General features: G+C 36.1%; 2 protein-coding genes across 4 annotated transcripts; one reads left to right on the top strand and one right to left on the bottom strand.

The window, feature by feature from the left end:
- Window positions 1-285: 285 nt before the first annotated feature.
- LOC106178609 (large proline-rich protein BAG6) lies at window positions 286-22,164 on the bottom strand. 3 transcript variants are annotated; one of them, XM_087008341.1, is made up of 25 exons: window positions 22,014-22,164; window positions 21,360-21,601; window positions 20,677-20,718; window positions 20,193-20,268; window positions 19,632-19,807; window positions 14,064-14,135; window positions 12,936-13,073; window positions 12,294-12,616; window positions 11,887-12,010; window positions 11,364-11,552; window positions 10,477-11,124; window positions 9,868-10,213; window positions 9,285-9,428; window positions 8,226-8,479; window positions 7,885-7,963; window positions 7,465-7,688; window positions 6,963-7,203; window positions 6,412-6,635; window positions 5,955-6,057; window positions 5,629-5,759; window positions 4,938-5,065; window positions 4,455-4,599; window positions 2,033-2,173; window positions 1,451-1,558; window positions 286-1,295 (listed from the first exon to the last, which is right to left on the bottom strand). In XM_087008341.1, exons 2-25 carry the CDS (start codon window positions 21,420-21,422, stop codon window positions 1,035-1,037), a joined length of 4,380 nt encoding a protein of 1,459 aa, XP_086864467.1. In that variant the 5' UTR covers window positions 21,423-21,601; window positions 22,014-22,164; the 3' UTR covers window positions 286-1,034. The 3 variants fall into 3 exon arrangements, with proteins under 3 accessions (XP_086864467.1, XP_013417322.2, XP_013417323.2); XM_013561868.2 differs by having other exon boundaries at window positions 11,887-12,013; XM_013561869.2 differs by lacking the exon at window positions 9,285-9,428 and having other exon boundaries at window positions 11,887-12,013.
- LOC106178610 (endothelial differentiation-related factor 1) lies at window positions 22,108-25,933 on the top strand. Its single transcript, XM_013561870.2, has 5 exons — window positions 22,108-22,279; window positions 23,344-23,395; window positions 23,715-23,875; window positions 24,159-24,252; window positions 25,178-25,933. The coding sequence occupies exons 1-5, from the start codon at window positions 22,202-22,204 to the stop codon at window positions 25,240-25,242; spliced, it is 450 nt and encodes a 149-aa protein (XP_013417324.1). The 5' UTR covers window positions 22,108-22,201; the 3' UTR covers window positions 25,243-25,933.
- Window positions 25,934-26,600: the final 667 nt, after the last annotated feature.

Here is a 26,600-nt window from a genome sequence, read left to right on the forward strand (position 1 = left end):
ACGTATCTCTACTTTCTTCGTTCCAAATGTGCCCTTTAAACAGGCACAGGTGAATTATTGCAAGCCCCGATTTTAGGATGCATCGGAAGGCTCACACAATAGCCCAGCACCCGTGCCCCTTTCATGGGCACAATTGGGTGAAAAAAAGCATAGATGCGTGGCAATCCAGAGCACCTATTGCGTGCGATTCTCGTCTTAACAAAGACAAAATATCGAGAATCCATACCACTCGGGGTAGTTCGGTTCAATATAAACTACTTGACAATAAAAAAAAAAACAGTCTCCTTTATCACTGTGGATTACAAGGGTTAACATGCCTTTTTATTCACTTGAAATTTACATTAAAATAGCTTGGTCAGTGTACCCAAATTAAATTAAAAAGTAAAAAAAAAAGATATATATATATATATATATATATATATATATATATATATATATAGCGATGATTCACATTTTCTACCCAACCATATGCACAATTATGCACCATTTCTTCCACTTTTTTTATTGTGCCTGGATACAATATTTTAAGTATCCCATTGCTTCACAAGAATGTGGATATACAAACCCAGTTCTTATCATAATGGGCCACTGGAACTAAAATGACAAAACTTCACAGAAGAGAGTGCATTGGGGAAAAATGATTCTGTCCAATGCTCTCATTGAGGAGAAAAGGACTTGAAGAATAGATATTAATTGTATATGTATCCATGGCACTGGGTTGTACAAGATATTGTCCACTTTAAGAATCCTGCCTCACAAATTAGAAAGTTATATTTACAGTTTCTTAAAAATACTGCATGCAGAAATAAATTAATATCAATACATTGTTTTCTTTTCACATAGGCTGAAATAGTTCACCACTTGAATTGCAAGTTAATCTAGAGAAACAAAGGTTATCCTGGAATATTGTAATATAAATATAATATAATTCCATATAAACCGAAACTGCAAATTGACAGCTTGACAGACAAATTGTGTGCATATAATAATAGAATGAAAAAACAAAAAAATTAAAACATCAGCAGCCACTCTCATCACTTCTTTTTTAAATATTTCTCTGCATTTGGATATTTTTGAGATTTATAGTCAGGGTTGCTTTCAACTTTGTCCTTCAAGTCTTTTTTAACTTGTTCCTCAAATTTGTCTTGGAGTAATGTGTTTTCAGAGGCATCCTTGAGCAAAGCGGACACACTTGTGTTGGGGGTGACACCTGCAGACCTCACAGCTCTGGTCAATGTCTCGGGGAGAACCTCTGCAGCCTTGGGCACACCATCTGGCTTGTCTTGGCACATGATCTGAAAAAGAAAATAAAAAGACTTGAAGCATCATGAAAGAAATTGCACATCTAAGAACAGAGGGATTAACTGAGAGAGAGAGAGAGAGAGAGAGAGAGGGAGAGAGAGAGAGAGGGCGAGGGCAGATAAAGACATTACATTAGGCATGTTCTTACCTTCCGTCTCTTAGGTGGCATGCCATTCAAGTAGGCATCACTGAGTGGCTGCTGGGGTGCCTGCCGCCTCTGGCGCTGAACATCTTCTCTAATGATTGGTACCCAGTCCTGGAAAACACCATAGTAAACAGGAACATCAGCTGTGTTGCTATTTATAAACAAGGTAAATAGAGAAACGGGTGTCTTGGAAAAGTGAGGGCATCTTGTTCACATTATTGAAATTAGACAAGAAATTGCAGTGGCAGTCATTTAACTTCTTTCTGTATCTACATGTTTATAAATATTTATATTTATAGATAACAACTTTGGTTAATGCTTGTAATTTTGCTTAAAGAAAGTTTCATTTCATATACATCCATTCTATACTATCCATTTATTATTGTTTTTTTTTTTTTTTTTTTTTTTTTTTTTCTCTCAGACTTTACAGCTACTATACAAAATGGAACTTTTTCTTTTAGTATTTCTTCTCTTATTTAGTATTAAGGCAATTCTATCTTGGTGGCTACAAAAACGGCTATGAACTGTAAGTTTTTACTATGACTGTTCTCACAATTCAAAGCAAATAATACAGCCAAGTAATACCTCTGGTACTTGCTGCTCCCAGCCTGCAGCCCCTGTGGCTGTGACATCCTCTCCAGCCCCAACAATGTGAGAATTCACCACTGGTGATGCTTCAGCTGGTGTGGGGATTTCACCAGCTTTAGGACTAGACACTTCCATTGCCTGGACAAATACATGGAAAATACATGATTAATATCATTATTATTATTATTATTATTATTATTATTATTATTATTATGCATTTATAGTCTTTAGCTAAGAATTTTTTGCAAACCCTAAACAAGGCAGCAAAGCTGTCAAATGTACAGACAAAGAACAGAAAATAAAGATGCAAATAAGTGAAAAATTAAATTTTCACAAAAAACTGTTAAATTGCCAGAAAAATTTACCAAACAGACTGCGTTGCCTATTGAAGCTGTATATTAGACCCATGTTTCTTTCCTGTAAGTTTGAGAACAGTAAGTGACATGATTTCCCTTAAATGGTCATCATAGGAGCAGTGCCCAAAATAGGGGTTTCTTCAAATTTTGATGCAACATTACATAATGTTTAAAAGCATAATGACAATCAAATGTTATTAATAAAATATTAGTAACATGGACATTCAGAAAATGTGACAAGCAAAAGTCTTCAAGATCATGGAACTTTAAAGTCACACCTTGAAAATGCCAATATGTGAAAAATTAAATTTTCACAAAAAACTGTTTAACTGCCAAAAAAAAAAAAAAAAAAAAAAAAAAAAAAAAAAAAAAAAAAAAAAACAGACTGCATTGCCTACTGAAGCTGTATTTTAGTCCCATGTTTCTATCCTGTAAGTTTGAAAACAGTAAGTGACATGATTTTCCTTAAATGGTCATCATGGAAGCAGTGCCCAAAATGGGGGTTTCTTCAAATTTTGATGCAATATTACATAATGTTTAACAGCTAAATGACCATCAATTTTTAATTATAAAATATTTGTATCACAGATATTCAGAAAATGTGACTAGCAAAGGTCTTCAGGCCCATGGAACTTCAAAGTCACGCCTTGATAATGCCAAAATGTAAACAAGACAGCACTGTTCTGAAATGGGTTTATTTCCATTTTTAACACTTTTTTAACATAAAACAAAATAAACATTTTACTGCCATTTTTATATGTCCAACTAAGAAAATTGATGAGATGGGAAAAGTATCAATAGAACAGTGTTAAATGTCCAATTTCCTCCATTCTGAGATTCTGAACATAGTGGATGATTGAATCTGACAAACTGCAATGATATGAGTTTATTTCCATTTTTGACACTTTATTACACAATACATGATAACAAGTTTACCATGTTTTTTACATAATCAACTAACAATGTTGTAAAGATGCAGAAAATATCAAACAAACACTTTTAGGCATCTTATTAGTTAAATAATGAGACTGTTAACATGCCTAATAATTGAATCTGAGGAAATGTGAAAAAACAGTATAACTTCTTAAGTAATGGCCTGATTATGCTTATTTTCGAACTCAACCTGCGTTTTAGTAAGATTGACCACTCCTGTGAGTATAATTACAATTGGCCAATCCGTTTTTCTTATATTGTGTTATCAGTGTTGCATTTATATTGAAAATAGTGAAAAAACAGCATAAATTACCTAAAAGTGACCCGATCATGCTGATTTTCGAACTTGACCTGTGTATTATGAATATTCATCAGTTCTGTAAGTTTCAAGTCAAAAGGTAAAATGGTTTTCCACTTATCGTGTTATCGGTGCTGCATATATGCTGAAAAAAGTGAAAAAACAGCATAAATTCCCTAAAAGTGACCCGATCATGCTGATTTTCGAACTTGACCTGCGTATTATGAATATTCATCAGTTCTGTAAGTTTCAAGTCAAAAGGTAAAATGGTTTTCCACTTATCGTGTTATCGGTGCTGCATACATGCTGAAAAAAGTGAAAAAACAGCATAAATTCCCTAAAAGTGACCCGATCATGCTGATTTTCGAACTTGACCTGCGTATTATGAATATTCATCAGTTCTGTAAGTTTCAAGTCAAAAGGTAAAATGGTTTTCCACTTATCGTGTTATCGGTGCTGCATATATGCTGAAAAAAGTGAAAAAACAGCATAAATTCCCTAAACGTGACCCGATCATGCTGATTTTCGAACTTGACCTGCGTATTATGAATAGTCATCAGTTCTGCAAGTTTCAAGTCAAAAGGTAAAATGGTTTTCCACTTATCGTGTTATCGGTAAAAGTGCACGGCGACGGCGACGACGACAGCGACGACGGCGACGACAGACGCAGATGATGGCTATATGTACAGACACATCTGTGTCTGTACATAAAAAGTGATATCAACCAAGGCACAGCTAAGCATAGACATTACCAAACACCGTTTGTTTTTTAATGTTTTATTAATATTTTTTTTAGCAAAATTCAGATTAAAAAAAAGGTCATCAAAATTACCTCTGCTGCTGGCTCTGGAGTCATTCCTCCACTTTCTCCAGTAGATGTCACCACTGGTTCCTGTGTCTCAAGAGCGTCTTGGAACTCCAGGTCCTCCTGGTGGTCAGGGCTGACATCCATACTGTCAGCGCTGTCTGGAGACTTCCTAGATGTACAAAAATATATACATTAAAACAAAAATGGAACTGCTGGTTGGCCCTTTATTATTTTTGTCACAAACAAATAAATGCAATGAAACCTTGTGTAATTCTATATATTTTCCTACATTGTGGTAACTTATGAAATCATGAACATAACATTTGACTTCAGCACCCACCTATGTATTTAACACATAAAAGAAAGACTGATACTTTCATTATTTTAAAACCCTCTCTCTCTCTCTCTCTCTCTCTCTCTCTCTCTCTCTCTCACACACACACACACACACACACACACACACACACACACACCAAATATCCCTGATAATGTATTGCTCTTTATTACCTGACAACATAGTGCATGACATCAGTGTCAGTAATTGTGATCTGTGGCAGGAGAGAGTGAAGATGCTGAGATGACATAGTAATCATCCACTGCAGGATCAGAGGGTTCACGTCACCAGAGACATGGCGCTGAAGAAAAAATACACATACAAACAAATATAAAATAAGCTTGAATGGTCTCTATAAAAGACATATTAAACTGTTTTTATATGATGCCAAGTGCTTTTGTTTTTTATGACACAAAAATAAAAATACAGTGTCCCCAAAAAAGATTGTGGAAGAGGTGTCAGTAGTAATTCTTTCTAAATAACTCACTTACTTCAGTTAAATCAAAGAATATGAGAGGAGCATTTTTTTTTTCATTTTCATAAACCAATCTAACCTAATCTTAATTAATACCAACTATTCACCTGGTCTATACAATTCTGACATATATCAATGAATTTTTTCCATTCTATTTTCAATTAACCACTAAGACCACAATAACAACCTAATAGTAAGTTTAACATCAAAACAATCAAAATTACATGAAATATAATTATTAATGATAATAATAACTGTGAATTTAATTTACATTCTTTCTGGTTAGTTACATTCCAGTCTATACTTATTGAATTCCTGCAGCACTCCAGACCCTCTAAGATATGTGTGAAGCAAGTAACAACACAGGGAAAAATAACCCTATCACTCACCACTCTGCCATGTAGTATTCTCTCTATAGCCGGTATACCTCCACTCAGAGAGTAGCGACAGAGAACAATCAACTCCATCAGCACCTGGCGACACCTCTCGTACAGATAACGTCCAAAGTTAGGGTCATTCTCTGCAGTTGGCATCAAAGAAAAAGTTTTCAATTATTTCGTTCCAGAAAATCAAACATGTTGTAGTTCTCATATGGATGGGCATTTTTTAGCTTATACAATTAGTAAAAAAAGATTAAACTGCAATCAAATACAAATCTTGTGTTTTACTTGAAAAAGAAAACTAAGAATGGATAACGAAAGTTATGCTCTCTAACCTGTGGAGTTCATGATAAGTCTGATGGTGGCTCTGAGCTGCTGTCTTGTAAATTCATTAAGAGTAGCCATCAAGTCCACTTCCTGGACAGTTTCTTCATTGGCCTGAGAACAACATACAGTATCCATGTCAATTTTTTTATTTCTTCAAAAGAAGAAAGAGTCTAAAGCAGGGTCTTATACATCACTTTAAATTCAAAGATTTAAAATAAATCTGTATAATTTTATTTGAGGAAGGAAAATATATTTGTTCAAGTGAATAACCAATTGCAATTCCTTAAACTAACTTTTTATCAAAACATTGCTTTTAAATCTATTAAACATTAATCACATGCCATCATTTTGTCAGCATTCTGAAAGAAACTAGGTCTTGCATTTGGAGCTACAGATCTGCCACTGATGTAAAAATCCAAATCCCATATTCATCATTAAACAAATAAAACGGCATACTGTACTCACACAAGTTTCTCTCATCTGTTCTTGCATATCATTTATCAGCCTTTCCACAGCGTCGTTCACCACGCTCTCTGTGGCTTCGTGTCCTTCTAAAATTCTGTCTCGTATAAACTCTTGCAGCGAATGCTGGGTACGATTTAGTGATGCTGGATTTCCCATGAAAATGGCCATCATGTCTGGGAAAGTTAGCTGCTCAGCCAGGCAGTTGAAGATGTCGTTAACTAAACCTGAATAAAACAAGCATATCAATCTGACTTGATATAATTTACAGTATAAATGGATGTGAATGTCCAAGTCCTTTACTAGCTTTACTAGCTTTCACATCTTCAATGTTAAACCACAATTACTATGCCTAAGAAACAGATAAATCAAAGTACAAATGTACCAACATAGTCAACTTTCGGAGACAATTTTTCAGCTACAATAACAAGTTTATATGCACAGCAATCATCATGAATACAGACAAAATATGTAACCAGAGACAGAAATCACTTCATTTTGACAAATCGTTTCTCTTCCCAAAACTTATATTTTTATTTATAACAGAACCTTACCTTCTCCTTGAGTTGCACTGTGCTCACTTCCTAAACTACGCAGAAATGTAGCCACAGTCTGGCCTTGACCCTGGCCTAGGCGCGACTGCGACACTGCCTGTGTGACGCCACCAATCAATTGTGCAAACAGTTCATCTGTCATTCCTGTGGAGGAGGGGGTGCTACTGTTACTGCTACTGTTAGCTCCACTGCTGCTGGAGGATGTTGTAGTTGTTGTGGTTCTGGTGGTACCTTCAGTGTGCTAGGATATTGCATAAATATTATATTACCAGTGAGCTACTGATGATTAAAATCATTTTGAAAATGTATCTACTCAAGGCACTGCTAAGTCAGCACACTCAAAAAAATTTAAGAGAAGGTAATGAATACATGTAGCAGAAGAAGTGTATTTCAGCAAATTTCTATTTACATATACGGCATGTATAACAGCATTCAAGATGAAATATATATTTTCAAAATGCATACATTTAAATCTACCAATCATTATCTTTATCCTACTTACTGCACTTTGTAAAACCCCTCTCAGCATAGTCATCAATGGATTCTCCCCACCAGGTGGAGCTGGTCCTCCCTGTCCAGGAATGCCCATACCCATTAGCTGCAAAAAGGGGTTAGGCATGGAGGCTGGGGTTGGTCTTGTGCTGGCACCAGATGGCGTGGTTGTGGTGGACGTGGTGCTGGTGGCACTACTGCTGGCAGCAGACTGAGGCTGCCCTGCAGACTGACCTGATTATGGAAGACCAGCTGATCATTTCAAGAAATTTTCTCTTTCAATTTTCTCCTCTTTAAAATAATGTGCCATTTTTTAAAGATGATATTTTTGATATTCTCCAAAACTTGAAAAAAAAAAAAAAAAAACTTAATAAATGAACATCCAAAATGCAATAGTTCAAGGTGCTATCACTTATCTGTTATAAATTACCTGCTAGATGAGGGTTCTGCTGATTCAGCAAAGATGTTACTATGTTGTTCAAAATGTCCGTCAGGGAACCTTCTGGAGACTGAAAAGAAAAAAGATCAATTACCATAAAAAAGGGCACTTAATTGTTAAGAGAATGAAATATGGGGCACACTTGAAGGTGAACCTTACTCTTACAAATCCAAGGCGTTTTTACAAAATGAAAACTTGCAAAGTTTAGCAAGTAAAAAAATATCTGGGCAAGTCTTTGACAATCACAACTTCTGTATAATTTTTTTCTCTTTTTCTATGTTTGAATGCAGAACTCTCACATAATAAGAAAGAGAATCTCTCTCAATTCTTACCCCTCCAGCGGTACTGGGCATCCTCCTGGCCATAAAGTGCCGTGAGCCACAGGGTAGATAGGGGTCCACAGCTCGGTTTCCAGGGGCACTCATGCCAGGAACAAGCACACCTCGGGGGTGATTGCCAAAATGACCCTGGGGAAAGCCCCCTGGGGGAAACATACCAGGGAGAGGACCCTGACTAGAACTGTTGCTGGATGATGTAGTGGTAGTGGATGAGGAAGCTTGGGTGGTGGTTGCAGTCCCATTCATGCCTGAAATTAAAGATCAGACTTGCCAGAAACACATCAATTTACAGGGCATGGAACTTAACTTGCTTCACCAAGTTGGGCATTAATGCACAAAGTATAGGTCTGGTGCATCCCTGGCCCGAAGAACTGCATTTGATAAGTGGGTATGTACCAAATATGTGATGCAACAACAAATGACAATATAGCCCTTGGTCTGTCTCACATTTTTTACAAAGTTTGTTGCCAGTATGCAAACATGCCTCAAGCAATACTTTCTTCACAGTGGTACATCTGGAAAATTACATAAACCTCCATTATTCACATAATACAGAAGTTACTCAACTCACTCAAATCACACAAAAGGCAAACAGCAGGTTTAAAGAATTTAGTAAAAATATCCATTTAGTAAAAATATCCAAACATATCACAATTATAAAATATTAGTCTTGTCACAATATTTTTGCTGTTTTTTCTGAAAAAGAAGGAGAGCAAAAATACAACACTGTAATAAGTTCACCACGTTTCATGCTAACCTGAAATTATTTCTTTGCTAAATGTTTAATAATTCAATGAAAATGAAGGTATATCTGAGCAAAGGTTACTTATAGATCACTAATATGTTGAGAAAAAAAAAACAGTGAATAAAAACTAACATTCCTCGAGCATGATATTGAAACCATAGCAAAATTTGCAAAAGAAACCAAACAACAAAATGTGTAAAAAAAAAAAAAAAAACATTACAGAGAATAGCACAAATAAACAAGCGCATAAACTATTGTTAGTTCAGTGACCCACATCTACTGAATGGCATGACAAGTGGGGGTCTTACTTGAACCAGATGGTATGTGAGCCCCAGGGTTTCCTGGTGGCCCTGGCATAGACCTGAGTAAAGTCAAGAAGTCACCAAAAGGCAGGTGACCAGCTCCACCAATGGTCCTGGTGAAAGGAGGAGCATTTGATGTTCTAGAAGATTCTGAAATAATCATCTCTATAAACAAATTGCATACAGAGTATCAGGTCGACTTGGTCTTGAAAATCAATATTGAAACCATGATAGGGATAATGTAAAGCAGATGTGATCGCTGGAACTGAAAATGTTTGAGTAATCATCAAAATCTCAAACCTTCACACATAAAATTATCACATGGAGACTTTGTGACGAAACGAAAAGACAAACACCAAAGAAACACCACACATTAAAATTCAACTAAATGCGAAGTTTCAATATCATCAACTCACAAGAATCAATATATATCATATATAGTTGCTTTCAAAATACATCTGCCCCTGTAAACTCAATGCTGCCCTAAGACAAATTCGCCATTTTGCATTAAGGGGTAAAAATAAAAATGTGAAAAAAATAAGCTGTAGAAGACATATTTTAATGCATTCTTTACCCCAAACTAACTTACCTGCTGGCGCAGTTCCTACTGCTGACCTGCTGCCATTAGTAAAGGCTGTGGTGGTAGTAGCAGTTCCAGTTGGAGGAGTTCCTGTAGTAGCAATCCCAGCCCCAGTGTTTGAAGATCCTGTAGTGGCAGTTCCTGTAGAAGTACCCCCCTCTGCTTGAGCCTCTGAGTGTGGCACAAACTGTGCTGATATATTACTGATGGTCACATTGTGAGGCCCCAGCTGTACAAATGTATAGGAGGGCATGGCACCAGAGCCTGTGGTGCTGGCTGTAGGGTTGAAGAGAGGACCAAAGGGCCCGGGACCCACACCAGCAGTTGTGGTTGAAGATGTGCTGGTCTGCGTACCCTGAAATAATGAGGATGAGTTAGATTTGTTTCATATGGGGCTGCATAGCCTGAAATTAGTGTTATCTGTAAAAACAGTTTTGTTGCAATGCATTAGCATTGTGAAGAGGATTAAGTTTACCACATTTCCAATTTTATCTTAAATTTATAAGATTTCACCACATCCAACTGAAAGGAGTGCATAAATGTCTCACTAAACCAGCTTGGAAAGACTCTATGTCTCGACAGATTGCTGACTTAATAGCGCCATCAGAGCATTCTGACCTGGTTGTTAGATGTGGTTGGATGTGGGGGCACTCCAATCATGAATGCTCCTGGTAGTCGCACCATGCCTGGGACCATCCCAGGCACCATTCCAGGTAACAGTCCTCGCAGGTTGCCAGGCAATGTCTGTGTGCCTGCAGTACCAAACATCATACTACCACCGGGGCCTAAACCTGCCCCTGCCTGGGTCCCTGCCGTCCCCACTCCACCAGGGACAGCCCCTGTCTGTGTGCCTGTGGACATTGTGGGATCTGCTGATTGTGTCTGTGTTCCCATGGTTCCCACAGCACCAAAGCTACTCCCTGCCTGCATGCCTGTGGATCCAACAAAGACCCCACCAGAGCCAAGTCCTGCACCAGCCTGGGTGCCTGTGGACCCCACTGGGCCTAATCCCGCACCAGCTTGGGTGCCTGTAGAACCTGTTGCACCTAATCCTGCACCAGCCTGGGTGCCTGTGGTGCCAAATATTGCCTGATTGCCAAGTCCCGTACCTGCCTGGGTTCCAGCAGTGCCAGAGGCGGCACTGCTTGCACCTACTTGGGTGCCTGTGTTGCCAAATACTGTACTACCTGAGCCGGCTTGTGTACCAGCCGCATTCACATTGACATTACGTCTCTGTAAGCCTGATGGATCGATCTGTATTTGTGCCTGACAACAAGAAAGTTGACCAGTTATTCAAATTGTTATAACAAAGAACAGATAATCAAAGATTTAAAATATAAATACATGTATGCAAGCCTAATAGATATGTATAACATCTGCTTTAACTTACACTTCATGGCACACGACCTGCTACATATATAAATTACAAACATAGGTATGAATAGGATGTTTTATGATGAAATTCAAACAAAAATGGAGACAGACTGTGGTGTGATGTAACTTACATGAATGGGTACAGCTTGCTGCACCACTGCTGCTGGTGCCACTGGTGTGACTGGGGCCCGGAGCTGGCGTGGTGACGGCTGACTGAGGTCCACCATCAAGTCACTGATACTGTGGTAGGCGTGACCCAGATAGTGCATGACTTCTGATACCAGGTTAAATAAACGCTGGTCCCTTCTACGATCTTCATCCTACAATACAATGGAAACCATGTACATCTTGTTGGTATATCTCATGAATGAAATGTTCAGGTCAATGAGGAGCTCTGACCCTTTGAATTACATACAGGCAATTTAATTGGTAGGCTGTAGTTGAAAAGTGCTTTTCAACTGAAAATTACACAGTAATTTTGGGTGTTAATCTTGGGGGTTTAATCTTGGATCCAAATCACCATAATTACAAAAGAAATTCAATTTTAATTATGGGTTTTGAAATATATATAGGCAATTATTCTCATTATCACTGCAATTGCAGTAGGCACAAGCACACATGCTGCTCTCAGCATGTCTACTGAACAATAATTACTTTGCCCTCATAGTTAGCATCCTCTCTCATGACTTGCTGCAGTCTTTCCAAGTGTGTCTGAGCTCTGGCCTGTAGTCTTGATACCTCACTCAATAAATCTGCTAGAGCCAGGGGAGGAGGGTGGCTACTAATAAAGAATAGTAAAATCACTGGGACCATTGTTACTGAAGACATTGAACTTTGCAATGGCAGATTTTTTCAGGCATCAAAAGAAACATGCTCATTTTCAGGATCAAAATACTGAAAATGACATGTTTGACTGACAAATATTTTAAACCGATGATTCAGTGGCATTGGGGACTTTTCACAAATCCCACTTCACAACCTATGTAAAAATTTGCTTTATTCATAATATTATCAGGAATAAAAATCTCTAAAATCCAATATTGTTTATAGTTATTTCTTACATTTCAGGGACAGTTGTTGTCGGTCGATTGCTGTTTCCACCACTGGAATTGCTAGCACTGGTTGTGCTGTTAGAATTGCTTGTACTGGCTGTGCCACTGAAACCGCCTGTACTGGATGACCCAACAGAAGCAGAACTAGAAGAACTGCCTGTAGGAGTGCTCTCAGAACGAGTTGTAGATGTAGTTGTTACTGTAGCTGTAGTTGCTGTAGCTGCCCCACTGCTACCACTGGGTGTTGTTATCTGTATATTATCATAGGCTCGCACTGCTGGTATGTTGAGATATGCATTTACATTACTCTCATCAGCACCATCTGGGGGGTTCTGGAAGACAAACTGGAGTTCTAACAGCAGGAGAATCCTTTTTGACAAATATTAATAAAAAAATGTATGCAAAAAATACTAACAATCTTTTTACATACTTTGAGGGCAAATCACATACGTGCTTATATCTCTCCATCATATTGGGGAGAATCCAACTACGTAAACTCTAACTTTAAATGTCATTTACTGATTTTGTTAAGACAAAGTTCGTATAACTTTCACAAAAAATGCTTTCTGCTGGCACCATATGGCTACTTATTTACTGGCAGCTCAGCCATGTGATTCCAACATAGCATGATTACTGGGCTTTTTCCCCTACCTCCAATCTATCCAGTGTCTCTGTAGCAGCCTGTACCATTCTTCTGGCATTCTCAATCCTCTGCTGTGCCTCACTGCGTAACTGCACTGTTCCTATGTTACCCAGGTTTATGTGGACATCAACTGAGGAACCATCAGGCTGAAATAAAGTATGAGTCATGTTTTCATTAGTTCAGAGTATTCAGCTTAAATCACACCTTGTCTATTTCAGGGAAGAGAACAAAAAAATGTACTAAGAAAAAGAAAACTCTCTTTTTCTTTCTCTTACAGTTTTTGATATACAAAGTTTACGAACTTTCTTTTTCAGTTCATGTTATACAAATTTTAGCAACTTTGAGCAATAAGTAAAAGGATCCAAAATGAAAAAAAAACTCAGATTCCTGGATATCATGATTGGCAGAGTAACATATAACCATCAGCGCATATGAGTGTGAACTAACTGGGACTCAAATTAAACAAAATGTGACCGTGTCTGGGATAAAGCAATCTCACAGGCCCTGGCAAAAAGCATTTGGCATATTTCAAGGACAATAAGTAAGTTCTGGCTGGAATGTAACAAGAGTAATAATTGACTTTTATGACAGGAATTACACCACAGAGAACAATAAAATGCTTAAAAAAACTTAAATGAAAAAATTCAAAGAGAGAGCAAAAACTTTCAACAATGTACTCTATTCATTATTCCTTAACGGTTTGTTTTGAACATCAAGACTGCTCACTGAATCCCGTCTGAAGTATATACAGACCTCATTTTTAAAGTGCATGTGTACTGACTTTTGCATACTTAAGACACCCACTGACTTAAAAACAAGAGCACAAATAATCTAATTCTTTTTTATTTTCACCAAGTATCAAACAGTCTTGGTACTCTTAAATTCAACTGGCTGAAAGAAACCTCAGGGATGATTTTACATGAATTTTTTCAAACAAGTCATGCATTTTATGGTCACCATGGGTTTTAAACCAAGACTTAATTTAATTCAAATTTGATTTTGAAAAAAAAAAAAAATATGGGACTAAAATCCAAGGGGACTTTCCAAGATGCTTCTCTTTTTCCTTCAGCATTTTCCATTTAAATCAATATAGCATAAATAATTTCTCATAATAGTGATTAATAAACAACCCTTACTGCAGATCTTGAAGTGACTCGAGCATTTCTTCCAATATCCCCCATGTTTGTCACAACTTGCTGCACAATTTGCTGAAAGTAAGAAGATGGGAAATAGTGCCACGGTTTGCACATAAAATTCTGCTTTAAATACAATTTTTCCGATCATTTGGACATGCACTACATTGGAATAGCAAACAAGGCAGCAAAGCTGTCAAATGTACAGACAAAAAACAGGAAATAACTATGCACAAAATAGGCTACTGTCAATTCTGATGCAAAAATACATTATGTTAAACTGCAAATTCAACATCAAATTTTAATTATCCTCAACAGGTAATACCAATGTAATTAAAATATGTGACAAGTTTACACTTTGAAAATGTATAACTTCCAGAAAAAGAAATCAATTAGACTGCTTTTCCAACTCAGACTGCATTTTAGTCCTGTATTTCTTTTTTGAAAGTTTGGCAATCATAAGTAACATGGTTTTCCCATAATGGTCATCATGGCAGCAGCACCCAAAATTGTGTTTTCTTCTATTCTGATGCCATATTACATAATGGTTAACAGCATAATGACCGTCAATTTTTAATAATAAAATATAAGTATCATGGATTTTCAGAAAATGTGACTAGCATGGGTCTTCAAGCCCGTGGAACTTCAAAGTCACACCTTGAAAATGCCAATATGTGAAAAATTAAATTTTCACAAAAAAACTGTTTAACTGGCAGTAAGAATTACCAAACAGACTGTATTTCCTACTGAAGCTGTATTTTAGTCCCATGTTTCTTTCCTGTAAGTTTGAGAACAGTAAATGACATGGTTTTTCTTAAATGGTCATCATGGGAACAGTGCCCAAAATAGTTTTTTTTTTTTCAAATTTTGATGCAATATTACATAATGTTTAACAGCATAATGACCATCAATTTTAATAATAAAATATTAGTATTATGGATATTCAGAAAATATGACTAGCAAAGGTCTTCAGGCCCATGGAACTTCAAAGTCACATCTTGAAAATGCCAAAATGTAAACGAGACAGCACTGTTCTGAAATTTTTTTTTTCCATTTTTAACAATTTTTAACATAAAACAAAATTAACAGTTTTCTGCCGTTTTTATATGATCAACTAAGAAAATTGATGAGATGGGAAAAATATCAACAGAGCAGTGTTAAATGTCCAATTTCTTCCATTCTGAGATTCTGAACATAGTGAATGATTGAATCTGACAAACTGCAATGATATGGGTTTATTTCCATTTTTGAAACTTTATTACACAATACACGATAACAAGTTTACCATCATTTTTACATAATCAACTAATAATGTTGTAAAGATGCAGGAAATGCCAAACAAACACTTTTACGTATCTTATTAGTTCAATAATGAAACTGTTTACATGCCTAAGAATTGAATCTGAGGAAATGTGAAAAAACTGCATTTTTTTAAAATAATGGCCTGATTATGCTGATTTTTGAACTCAACCTGCGTTTTAGCAGGAATGACCACTCCTGTAAGTTTAATGACAATTGGCCTATCTGTTTTTCTTATATTGTGTTTACAGTGTTGCATATATGCTGAAAAGTGAAAAAAAAGCATAACTACTAAAATAGTGGCCCGATCCTGCCGATTTTCGAACTTGACCTGCATTTTATGAATATTCATCAGCTCTGTAAATATACAGCCAAAAAGTAAAACTTTCTTCCACTTATCGTGTTTACAATGAAAGTGCACAGCCCCGGCGACAGCAACAGTGATGGCAACAACGGCGACGACAGACGCAGGTGATGGCAATATGTACAGATACAACTGTACATATTAACTGTACTCAGCGTTTGACACTCGCACTCGCCAATGCGAGTTAAAATTAAATCTGGCGAGTGAAAATTATGGTGCAAGTCGCCATTTTGGCGATATATGTCAACTTACTGTGTTAAGTTTATCGGCAAAATTTAGACTCAATTTAAGTCCGACTCGTATGCCAAAATTTACAGGGAAGTTCATGGGATTACCCTTACTGCTAACCTCGTTTTCACTCTCATAATCGTGATTGCTTGAAGTTGGGGAATTCCGTAATGACGTATTCACAGTCTCGCTGTCGTTTTTGAAAGCATCTAGCCTTCGTTTGCGCGCCGGATTTTGACGAAGTATAGGAAATGCTGTCTGTTTTCTCTACTTCTATGGTTTCACTTACGTCTTGCGATTTTGCGCAGTTGATGCTTCCGGGAGAAAACGTGATGCACGTGGATCATCACAAGCTGCATGGAGAAGTTTTTAAACATTTCAAAACGCTAAGTAGAAGAGACTGAGAGTGAGAGCGTCGCAGAATCGGCTTCAACTTCAAGTGGTAAGTAAACAAAATCAAAGCAGAAACGAACTAATAGTCTGAGCTCTTTAACCCAACGCATGTTTTTGACGTTTTCTGATTTTTTTTCCTGAGCGGAACAAAAAAAGAAAAAGGGGGGGGGGGAGGGGGTTAAATGCGTGTGACGTGCAACGTGTGTAGGGTAAGAGAACTTGAATTACATAGCGCACGCTATTACAGTACAGTGCAATACTATACAAATAATACAAAATAATGAATTTTATTTCAACTCGGATACAATTGAATCTTTTAACAATCTCGTTAGGTTTTCAGCAGTTCACCGACTGCATCTCCGTCAGTGCGACTTACGGAGTTCACCCTGAATATCACTAGTTCTCTAATAATGATAGTGCTCAATTTAACCTCATTTTAATATTTATTTTGAAACGAGTATTTCTATATATATATATATATTTATTAAGACCCCATATCTGAATGGTCTACTTGTTTGTCCCAATTGTTGATTTTAACGTTGTTAAATGTTTAGCTCTTTATCACATGTACCAGTAATTGATTATGTCTGACTCAGTGATTGTGTTGGCAGTCTTTAATAAACTTGACACTTAAAATTTGCAGGTACCAAACCAAAAACACCAAGAATTGAAAAAAGGGATGCAGTGACAGTGATGCGGGGTTTGATGACTGTTATAGTGATTCAGATGAAGACAATGAAATGACTGAGAAGGATGTGGAGCAGTTTTTAAGACAAAATTGATCTTTATACTGACTTTTATCTCTTCATCGGTATCAGGACAAATTCACCCCGGCCGATTCTCCCCAAAGAATATATATTTATGTACAAATATATAGTAAAGAGCATGAAGCTTAAATCCTTGCATCTATTGTATGAATATTTCTTGGTGTGATGATGCAACTTAAAGATACAAAATATAAATTTCATTAAACAAATTATGTTCACGGAGTACAAGTTCAGAAAATTTTAGAAATATAAGTACAGAAAATTTTATTAAAAATCTAATCAAAGTATCTCTAGATAAAGTGGGGTAAATAAATATGCATATAGTTTATGTTTAATTTAGGTTAGAATGTGCAAAATCTGTAGACTAAAGAATAAACACAGTTCTAGGTTTAAAAAAGGTTTTAAATTTTTTTTCTTTATTTGCATATGATAACATCTCCATCATGAGTCATTACCACATGGCCTGCACTTTGAATATTTGGCCAGTAACTTCGTAATAAAGCTGGCCAAAGTCTGGCTTGTGCATTTTTGGTTTGGCCAGTAACTTTCAGAGCACACTGGCCAAATTGGCCTGTACTATTTCAAACGAAGGTCAAACACTGTGTACTGTTTGAGAACAATAAGTGACATGGGTTTTTCTTAAATGGTCATCATGGGAGCAGTGCCCAAAATAGGTTTTTTTCAAATTTTGATGCAATATTACATAATGTTTAACAGCATAATGACCATCAATTTTTAATAATAAAATATTAGTATCATGGACAAACAGAAAACGTGACTAACAAAGGTTTTTAGGCCGATGGAACTTCAAAGTCACACCTTAAAAATGCCAAAATGTAAACAAGACTGCACTGTTCTGAAATGGGTTTATTTCCATTTTTAACACTTTTTTAACATAAAACAAAATTAATAGGATACTGCCATTTTTTATATGATCAACTAAGAAAATTGATGAGATGTGAAAAATATCAATAGAACAGTGTTAAATGTCCAATTTCTTCCTTTCTGAGATTCTGAACATAGTGAATGATTGAATCTGACAAACTGCAATGATATGAGTTTATTTCCATTTTTGACACTTTATTACACAATACACGATAACAAGTTTACCATCATTTTTACATAATCAACTAACAATGTTGTAAAGATGAAGGAAATGTCAAACAAACACTTTTACGTATCTTATTAGTTCAATAATGAGACTGTTAACATGCCTAAGAATTGAATCTGTAGAAATGTGAAACAAGACAGCACTGTTCTGAAATGGTTTTTTCCCATTTTTAACATTTTTTTTACACAAAACAAAATTAACAGTTTACTGCCATTTTTATAAAATCCACTAAGAAAATTGTTGAGATGGGAAAAATATCAATAGAATAGTGTAAAATGTCCAATTTCTTCCTTTCTGAGATTCTGAACATACTGAATAATTGAATATGACAAACTGCAATGATATGAGTTTATTTCCATTTTTGACACTTTATTACACAATACACGATACCAAGTTTACCATCATTTTTACATAATCAAATAACAATGTTGTAAAGATGCAGGAAATGTCAAACAAACACTTTTACGTATCTTATTAGTTAAATAATAAGACTGTTAACATCCCTAAGAACTGAATCTGAGGAAATGTGAAAAAACAACAACTTCTAAAATAATGGCCCGATTATGCTGATTTTCGAACTCAACCTGCATTTTAGTAAGATTGACCACTCCTGTGAGTTTAATGACAATTGGCCTAACGGTTTTCCTTAAAATGTGTTTACAGGATTGCATATATGCTGAAAAGTGAAAAAACAGCATAACTTCTACTATAATTGCCCGATCATGCTGATTTTCGAACTTGACCTGCGTTTTATGAATATTCATCAGCTCTGTAAATATAAAAGCAAAAAATAAAATAGTGTTCCACTTATCGTGTTTACAAGGAAAGTGCACGGCATCGGCATCGCCATCGGCGACGACGGCGACGACAGACGCAGGTGATGGCAAAATGTACAGACACATCTGTGTCTGTACATAAAAAGCCTGAAATAAATGTTGGCATTCAATCTTTGAAAGTAAAAAATTTGCTGAAAACATTAGGTTGTTTAAACATTTGTTAAAACAGATGTTTATACATAAAAGCATTTGAACAGTTCACTTACGAAAAAAGTCACAGCAAAAAACTTCAGCAATAACAGCTTTACTGAAACTTACAAATAAGCTGAGAGGTGATTTTGCTTCACTCTACATCAATGATAATTTTAAAACATCAAAGACCAGCATTTTCAGCTTTATAAATTAAATGGCTAAATGAATAAGCCTGTTTTATTTACATATTTTCAAGCACAAAATTTCACCCAAAATGTACCACTTTTCATTTAAATTTCCATTCAACAATGTATAAAGATGTCACATGCAGCTTTGTTTTGAAAACAGTATAACGAAAGTGTATTAACAAAGAAAGCGTATTAATGTTTGGATTATGTCCAAAATTGAAAAAAAATAAATAAATACATAAATAAAAAATACCTGCACTGAATTAGGATCCATGGCATCAGCTGGCAAGGTAAACGACCCCATGACATAGCTGGTGGTGGTGCTGCCATCCCTAGGGGGCACTGCGGTAGTGGCTGTTGATGACGTTGGCGGGGGTCTGCTGGAAGGCGGGGGCCTGGCAACAACGTGTATCACTTTGCCATCGACATCTGAAAATATGAGATTTCATCTGAACAACAGATACTGTGTGAAGTCTTGATCAGATAAAAATGAAAGTTAAATCTCAATTACTTAATCAAAGAAAAATAAAAGTTAACTCTCAATTACAGAACTTGAAATCATTAGATACTAACACTTTCTGAATCCCATTAGAGTAGGTAACAAAAATAAATATTACAGAGAAAATAATTTCTTTAAACCACAGCAGAAATACATTTTAAACTTATTATGATACGGGAACAAGCTATCATGAACTTGCTACATTGTGGTACTAAGTAGGGGCATGTAACTGGCTGTCTGTCTGTCATAAGAACACTTAACCATAATTTATAAATTAAAATGACAGGCATTCAATGCCAAAAAATCCCAACTCACCATTTTCATTCAATTTCTTTTCATCCTGCAGTACCCTGCCATGGAATATCAACCTCTGCTGTTCTGCAGTGATATTCTGTAAATGAAAATGAGGAAGATGAACAGAGACATCACCAGACCGGGCATGGAATACTCAAAACTTGGCACTTTAAACCTTTTGGGAGATTTTGAAAAAATTTAAAATGAAAATGCTAACAAATAAATGAAAAATCTTGATTTAAGTGTTTATGAAAATAGTGATATATCCCTAAACATATCAAAATATTTTCTGTACAAACATACACAGAATAAAAGTCATGAAAACAGGTAATGACCTGACATATCAATCAATATCCCATATACATCCTCAAACTTATACAGTAAAACTTAATTTTGTATTCCACATCTTTTCTTTGAAATATGTCACATCCTAAACATGTAATTGTTAGACTCAAAAAGAGAATGTTACTAGTATGTTAAAGATCACCCATGATGCTATACTTACAATGGAGTTTGCTATCCTTTCTTTGAACTGCCTTACAGTAATCTGCAAAAGGAAACACAGCATGCATATCATTGCAATTGTTTGGGAAAACAGATGCTTCATATAAATTTAACATGTGAAAGACCAGACACAGCAAAATGAGACAATGAAGGTGAAAACTGAATGGTTCTCTTAAATCTTGCCAAAAAAAAAAAAAAAAAGAGAACTGTTTTTTAAATGGTCTGATTTCTCAGCTGGATCAGGTGGTGTTCATTTAAATGTTAACTTGGGAAGTCTACTTGCAAAAGCAATTATTAAAAACAAAAGTTAAAATGATCGGTATCTCTTTTCCTTTTGGAACAATCTTCATCTCATGACAACATTAACATACACAGTGTTCAGGGTGTTACTCATAAAAAGACCTAACATAATTTCGTCTTTGGCATTTCCTCCTTATCTTTAATTCAATCACTATCCTCCAACAATTAAACTAAGAGAGCAATTATGCTATGGCACATTTTCGTAAATGAAGTCACTGCAAGTTCTATCAAAAAGAAAGAGATAAAAGTATGAAAGATCAGGAGATTTTTAGCCTGAATCAGGAGATCAGGAGATGGCCCCCAAATCGGGAGAGTTCTGCTGAGATCAGGAGTGTTGACAGGTCTGACATGGATATATGCACATCACTAGGCACTGATACTCACATCTTCAGGCACAGTAAACTTCTTGTTTTGTCCATCTAATGTTTTCACAGTTATTTCCAACATATTTGAAACCAAAGTACTGACTTTTGTTATATAAGCAATGCTACCATAGGTTTTTGTCTGGCTGATAAGATGAAAGACACAGCTCTGGACTGCCTTTTTCCAGTACTATTTTACCAGGGGCTGAATTATGGCTTGCCTGTTTGGGAAGGTGTACAGCTGAATACTATGACAGGAAATACCTAAAAAATATAAAAGAGAGGAAGGAAATATTATTAATATTCAATTTCAATAATGTGAACAATATTCTACATAAAGCAAACGTATTTGGCATTTTATAACGAGTTCAATTAAAATAACTTTCTGTTTAAAAGCTATGGCTGTGTACAGCCATACTGGGGGGGTGGGGGGGGGGGGGGGTGGGGGTGAATAAGCACACATCATCACAAAAACACACGGGTCTCTACACTTGATTATGATCACACAGGGACGCGGCAGTCAGTTGTAGATGTACTCAAAAACTATCCATTTGTTAATTTTAAGTTATATAAGATAGTTAAACCATCCTTATCTTTATAATTTTACAATATATTTCTAATATAAAACCCAAAAGATATTCAATGTGTGCAAAAAAAGTGAAAAAGTGCCACTTACCAACTTTCACATTTCTCTACAAGCGGAAGTCCTAATTTCATCTACTGCGCATCTCATGTTTTCTCGCAACGAAACGATATTTAGAGTTCAGCGTGTTGCGTTATTATTTGCAACCAAATTTAGACAAATATTGCAGGATTACAAAGCGTTTTAACTAAGCTGACACACGAGAACGTGGATTTATTAAAATGGCAGAAGCTGACTGGGATGAAGTTACATATTTGAGGAAGAGAGCACCAAAGGCGGGACAGCTGAAATCGCAGCAGGTCGCGTTATTTTCATTCAGATGATTTATTCTCGGTTCATCTAGTCATGTGTTGTTATCTTTGTTGAATTTCTTAAGACTTTCAGACCAGAACTTTTTTCATTTGCTAATGGAAATGTATGGCTTCACTCTGGACACATTTTAATAGTGATTGGTCGTGTTCCCTAGTCAGGATATTTAGGCTTTGGGGTGTAACCGTTTCCTTAATGAGGGGGTCGTTTTGTTTATCAATAACAATATTGGGGGTTGAGAGGAAGTGCTCAGAGTGGTTCCTTGTAAGTGAGTCTTGACATTTTGTATTTGTGTATGAGTATGTTAAGACATGAAGTACACTCAAAATAATATGTACACGGAGTTACTGAGTACCTTGTCTTTCTTTGTCCGGAATTTGCCAATAAAATATGGCACAAATGCTGAGCTATTGAATGCCCGATTTCCTAAGAGAATGTTTTCAGGATTATGCCTGATTTCAGGATTTTCAGTGTTCATTTTGATTCTGTTTTTCATATGGTGTAAATACCACAAGAAACTGCAAAGTACATTTTCAGGATTTTTATTTTTTACAACTTTCACCCATGAGATTTTGATGTTTATCTGAAAGCTCACATGGGTACAATAAGTTTCACGTATCAGCACTAATGCTAATAATTGAAACTTCAAGCCGACTAATGGACTGGGTTCATTTTAGATGAAGAAAACCAGGGTATGTCACTAATTATTTTGGGTTTACTTCTTGTCTTAACATACGGAAAATGTCAAGACTTACCTTCTACTTGGGTTACCTCTGTTTATCCTCCTTGTATAAGACACCATTTTTGCCACGGTAAGCAGTTTAACAAAATTTAACAGAAGTTTTGTCTGTTCTTTAAATATACCCGTTGTATATATATCCCATAAATTCAGCTAAGACTTTCATTTTACCTTATTTTTATAACATTATATAAATGTTTTCCATATGTATCTGTACTAAAATCCTTATCTGTGATACCATTTATAAAATCCTGAGACTTCATATACAACTTTAGATGTAACTTATTATTTAATAAATCCTTTATGTTTGAACAGGCTATTAATGCTGCGCAAAGACAAGGACTACAGATAGAAACCTCAAAAAAATGTAAGCACAGTTTTTGTCGCCTGTTGCCGTGTTTATTGGAGTTGCATTTATGCTGTTTCCAAAATGTGTAAATCTTAGTAGTTGCAATTCATCAAAATTAAAACTTTCACGTTGCATTATGGACAAAATCTGGTTCTAACGAATTTATGTTCATTGATTTATGATGTTCAAAAATAATATAAATGAGGTGTCAGAATGTGTGTGTGAAGAGAGTTTGGGGTGTGGAAGGCTAATAACTTGGACTGGCTTGCATATTAAGTGACATGTACGTGTCCATTCTGAGCAGAATACTGCAGGTCATACAATATTTCTATTCCAGTCGCTGCTGCTAGCAATAAACAGCATTCAGCTGCTAAAAATACTGCCAAGCTAGACCGTGAGACGGAGGAGCTGCATCATGAAAAGGTGGACCGCTCCATGGCTCAAGTCATACAGCAAGCCAGGCAGGCTAAGGGCTTGACACAAAAAGATTTAGCAACAGTAAGTTGATTCTTAGAGCAGACCTTTTCTTTATGTCCCCCCCCCCCCCCCCTCCCCCAACTACCCTGGCTACTGGCCTGAAGATGAAGATTGTGTAAGGGAAATCAATAAATCCAACTTTGTTCACATCAACCATTCTCATCCCATACTTTAAACCATGAGTATGTTTTTATGTTGAGTATACAGCTACTAATTCATTTTCTTTAGATGTCCACCATTAACTTTCTACTCTCCATTTTCAGAACCTTCTCTACAGCAGTCAGATCTCATTTCTCTTTTTCAGAAAATAAATGAAAAACAACAGGTTGTCAATGAATATGAATCTGGAAAAGCAATCCCCAACCAACAAGTGATTAGTAAACTGGAGAGAGCCTTAGGTGAGTTTGTTTGTCGTTTAAGTATTGAATCTTAAAAGCACAAGGTGCTTCCAAATGTCACATAAGAAAAGTTTAGATTGTTTTAGAAGAGAGATACATGATACATATCTGTGGGCAATTTCATGAAAACAACATACTTTAGATGCATTTCAAGGGCGGATTTAGGCGGTCTTCTGGGTCTTCCGTTTAAGTTTACATTGACGGGTATCTAATTTTTTCTGTCGGAAGATGGTCAGAAATGGTGGATGGATCAATAAAGATAATTTGGAAGACTGTCAGAAATACCTCTGGATCCGCCCCTGCATTTCACAAGAAAAAGTTAAGAAAAGTAGCTGTAAGACTAAGTGCATATATCAGACAGGAGCTTGTCATGCGGAAATGCGGAATTCCGGGTTTTTTAATTCAATTCTGATGGTTCCTGAGATTCGTCTTGTTTGAAGTTCTTTTGTATTTGTGTATGAGTATGTTAAGACATGAAGTTCACTCAAAATAATATGTACACTCAGTTACTGAGTACCTTGTCTTTCTTCGTCCCAAATTTGCCAATAAAATATGGCACAAATGCTGAGCTATTGAATGGCCGATTTCCTGAGAGAAAGTTTTCAGGACTATGCCTGATTTCAGGATCTTCAGTCTTCATTTTGATCCTGTTTTTCATATGGTCTAAATACCACAAGAAATTGCAAACCACATTTTCAGGATTTTCATTTCTTTGCAACTTTCACCCATGAGATTTTGATGTTTATCTGAAAGCTCACATGGATACAGTAAAGGTTTCATGTATCAGCACTAATGCTAATAATTAAAACTTCAAGCCGACTAATGGACTGGGTTCATTTTAGATGAAGAAAGTTTATTTTGAAACCTAGACTCATGTCTGATATTTGGTTTTTATATGATAAATTATGTTTCCATTGTATTTCAGGAGTTAAGCTGCGAGGGAAAGACATGGGCAAACCTCTTCAGCCCCCTGGTGGGAAGAAAAAATGAAATAATATGTCTTCTGAAGAGCAGCAAGATGCACTTCCACATGATCTGAACTGGATTGGAAATACACAAACTAACTGTATCAAACCAAAAAAGTTGCATGTCATGATTATTGTGAAAGGCGATTTAAGCATTTGTATTGCCACATAACATCTGGATACCAATGTGCCTGTGAACCTGTTTTAACTTTTTTAAAAGAGCAAAAATATAGTACAAAAAACATGATACTGTTGTGGTTTGTTAGGGGGGGTTCAAGAAACGTGAACTATCAAAGAGAGCAAGTCAATTTAATCTCAGAATTAGTTGTGCATTTTGGTTGCAAGAAAAGCTTATGTTTTGGTAAAATAAGGGACGCACTTTCATATATCTGTGGAAAGATTGCTCAGACAGAAGGGTTTTATATAAACTGTTAATTTTACACGATTTAATATTTTACTCTTATCAACCTGAACTAATGCATTGAACCAAGTTACAGTGGAACATCACACGCTTGCGCTTAAACAGGTGGTCAGTTGTACATTTTATGTATCAATATGTATGCAGAATTTATGTTGGTTGCCAGGGACTCGTTTATGCTTCTGAAACATTTCGCCTGTTGGGTTTATTCAATGGCAGAAGCCTGTGCTTATTGTGGAAAATTGTCAGTTGTTATTTATTATAATTTTTTTTCTGAAATAAAGGAATGGAGAACACAGTATTGCTGTAGTGAGAATAGGCTCAACAGTTGGTTGGGATAGGAAATAATAATTGAACACACTCATAAATTATTTTCACATCTTTCTCGAGTGTTTTTATGTCAAATCAATTTTTTTATTGAAGAGTCTCGTTTGCCTTATTGAAGTTTCTATATGGGTGAATGTAATGTGGGAAATTCTACGGAAGGTGAGGCGCCCCACATAAAATGATCTATAAATGTGTAGTTTGTTTGGCAATCCCATAAACGTTTCAGCTTACTGGCCATTCGGACCACCAGTTTCCTAAAATCTAATTGCGCGAATAAAAACTTAAATGAAACCTTGACATTTCCCCCTATTGCATTAATGTAAGGATTAATAAGACCTAGATTTAGTCTAAGGTTTTTTTAGGATCAGTTATAATTCAGATAAAAATTATTTGAAATCTAAAGCTCTTTTAAAATTTGAAGATAAATTTAATGGCCATGTCGGACCATTATTTCATGCACTCTGAAATATCTATAGCAGCCGACACCAAACAAATTTTACTTGCCGCGGTCGTAGGAACAGTGGTTAACGCCGCAGACGGGGTTGGATCTGTTTCACAAAATGACTAAAGCCCCCAAAATGGTATAGAAAGAGTACAGACCAAGATTTTGATCAAAAAAGTTTAGAAGGAAAATTTGG

The sequence above is a fragment of the Lingula anatina genome, chromosome 3, assembly GCF_051362555.1.
Source record: "Lingula anatina isolate TDL-2025a chromosome 3, LinAna3.0, whole genome shotgun sequence".
NCBI lineage: Eukaryota > Metazoa > Brachiopoda > Lingulata > Lingulida > Lingulidae > Lingula > Lingula anatina.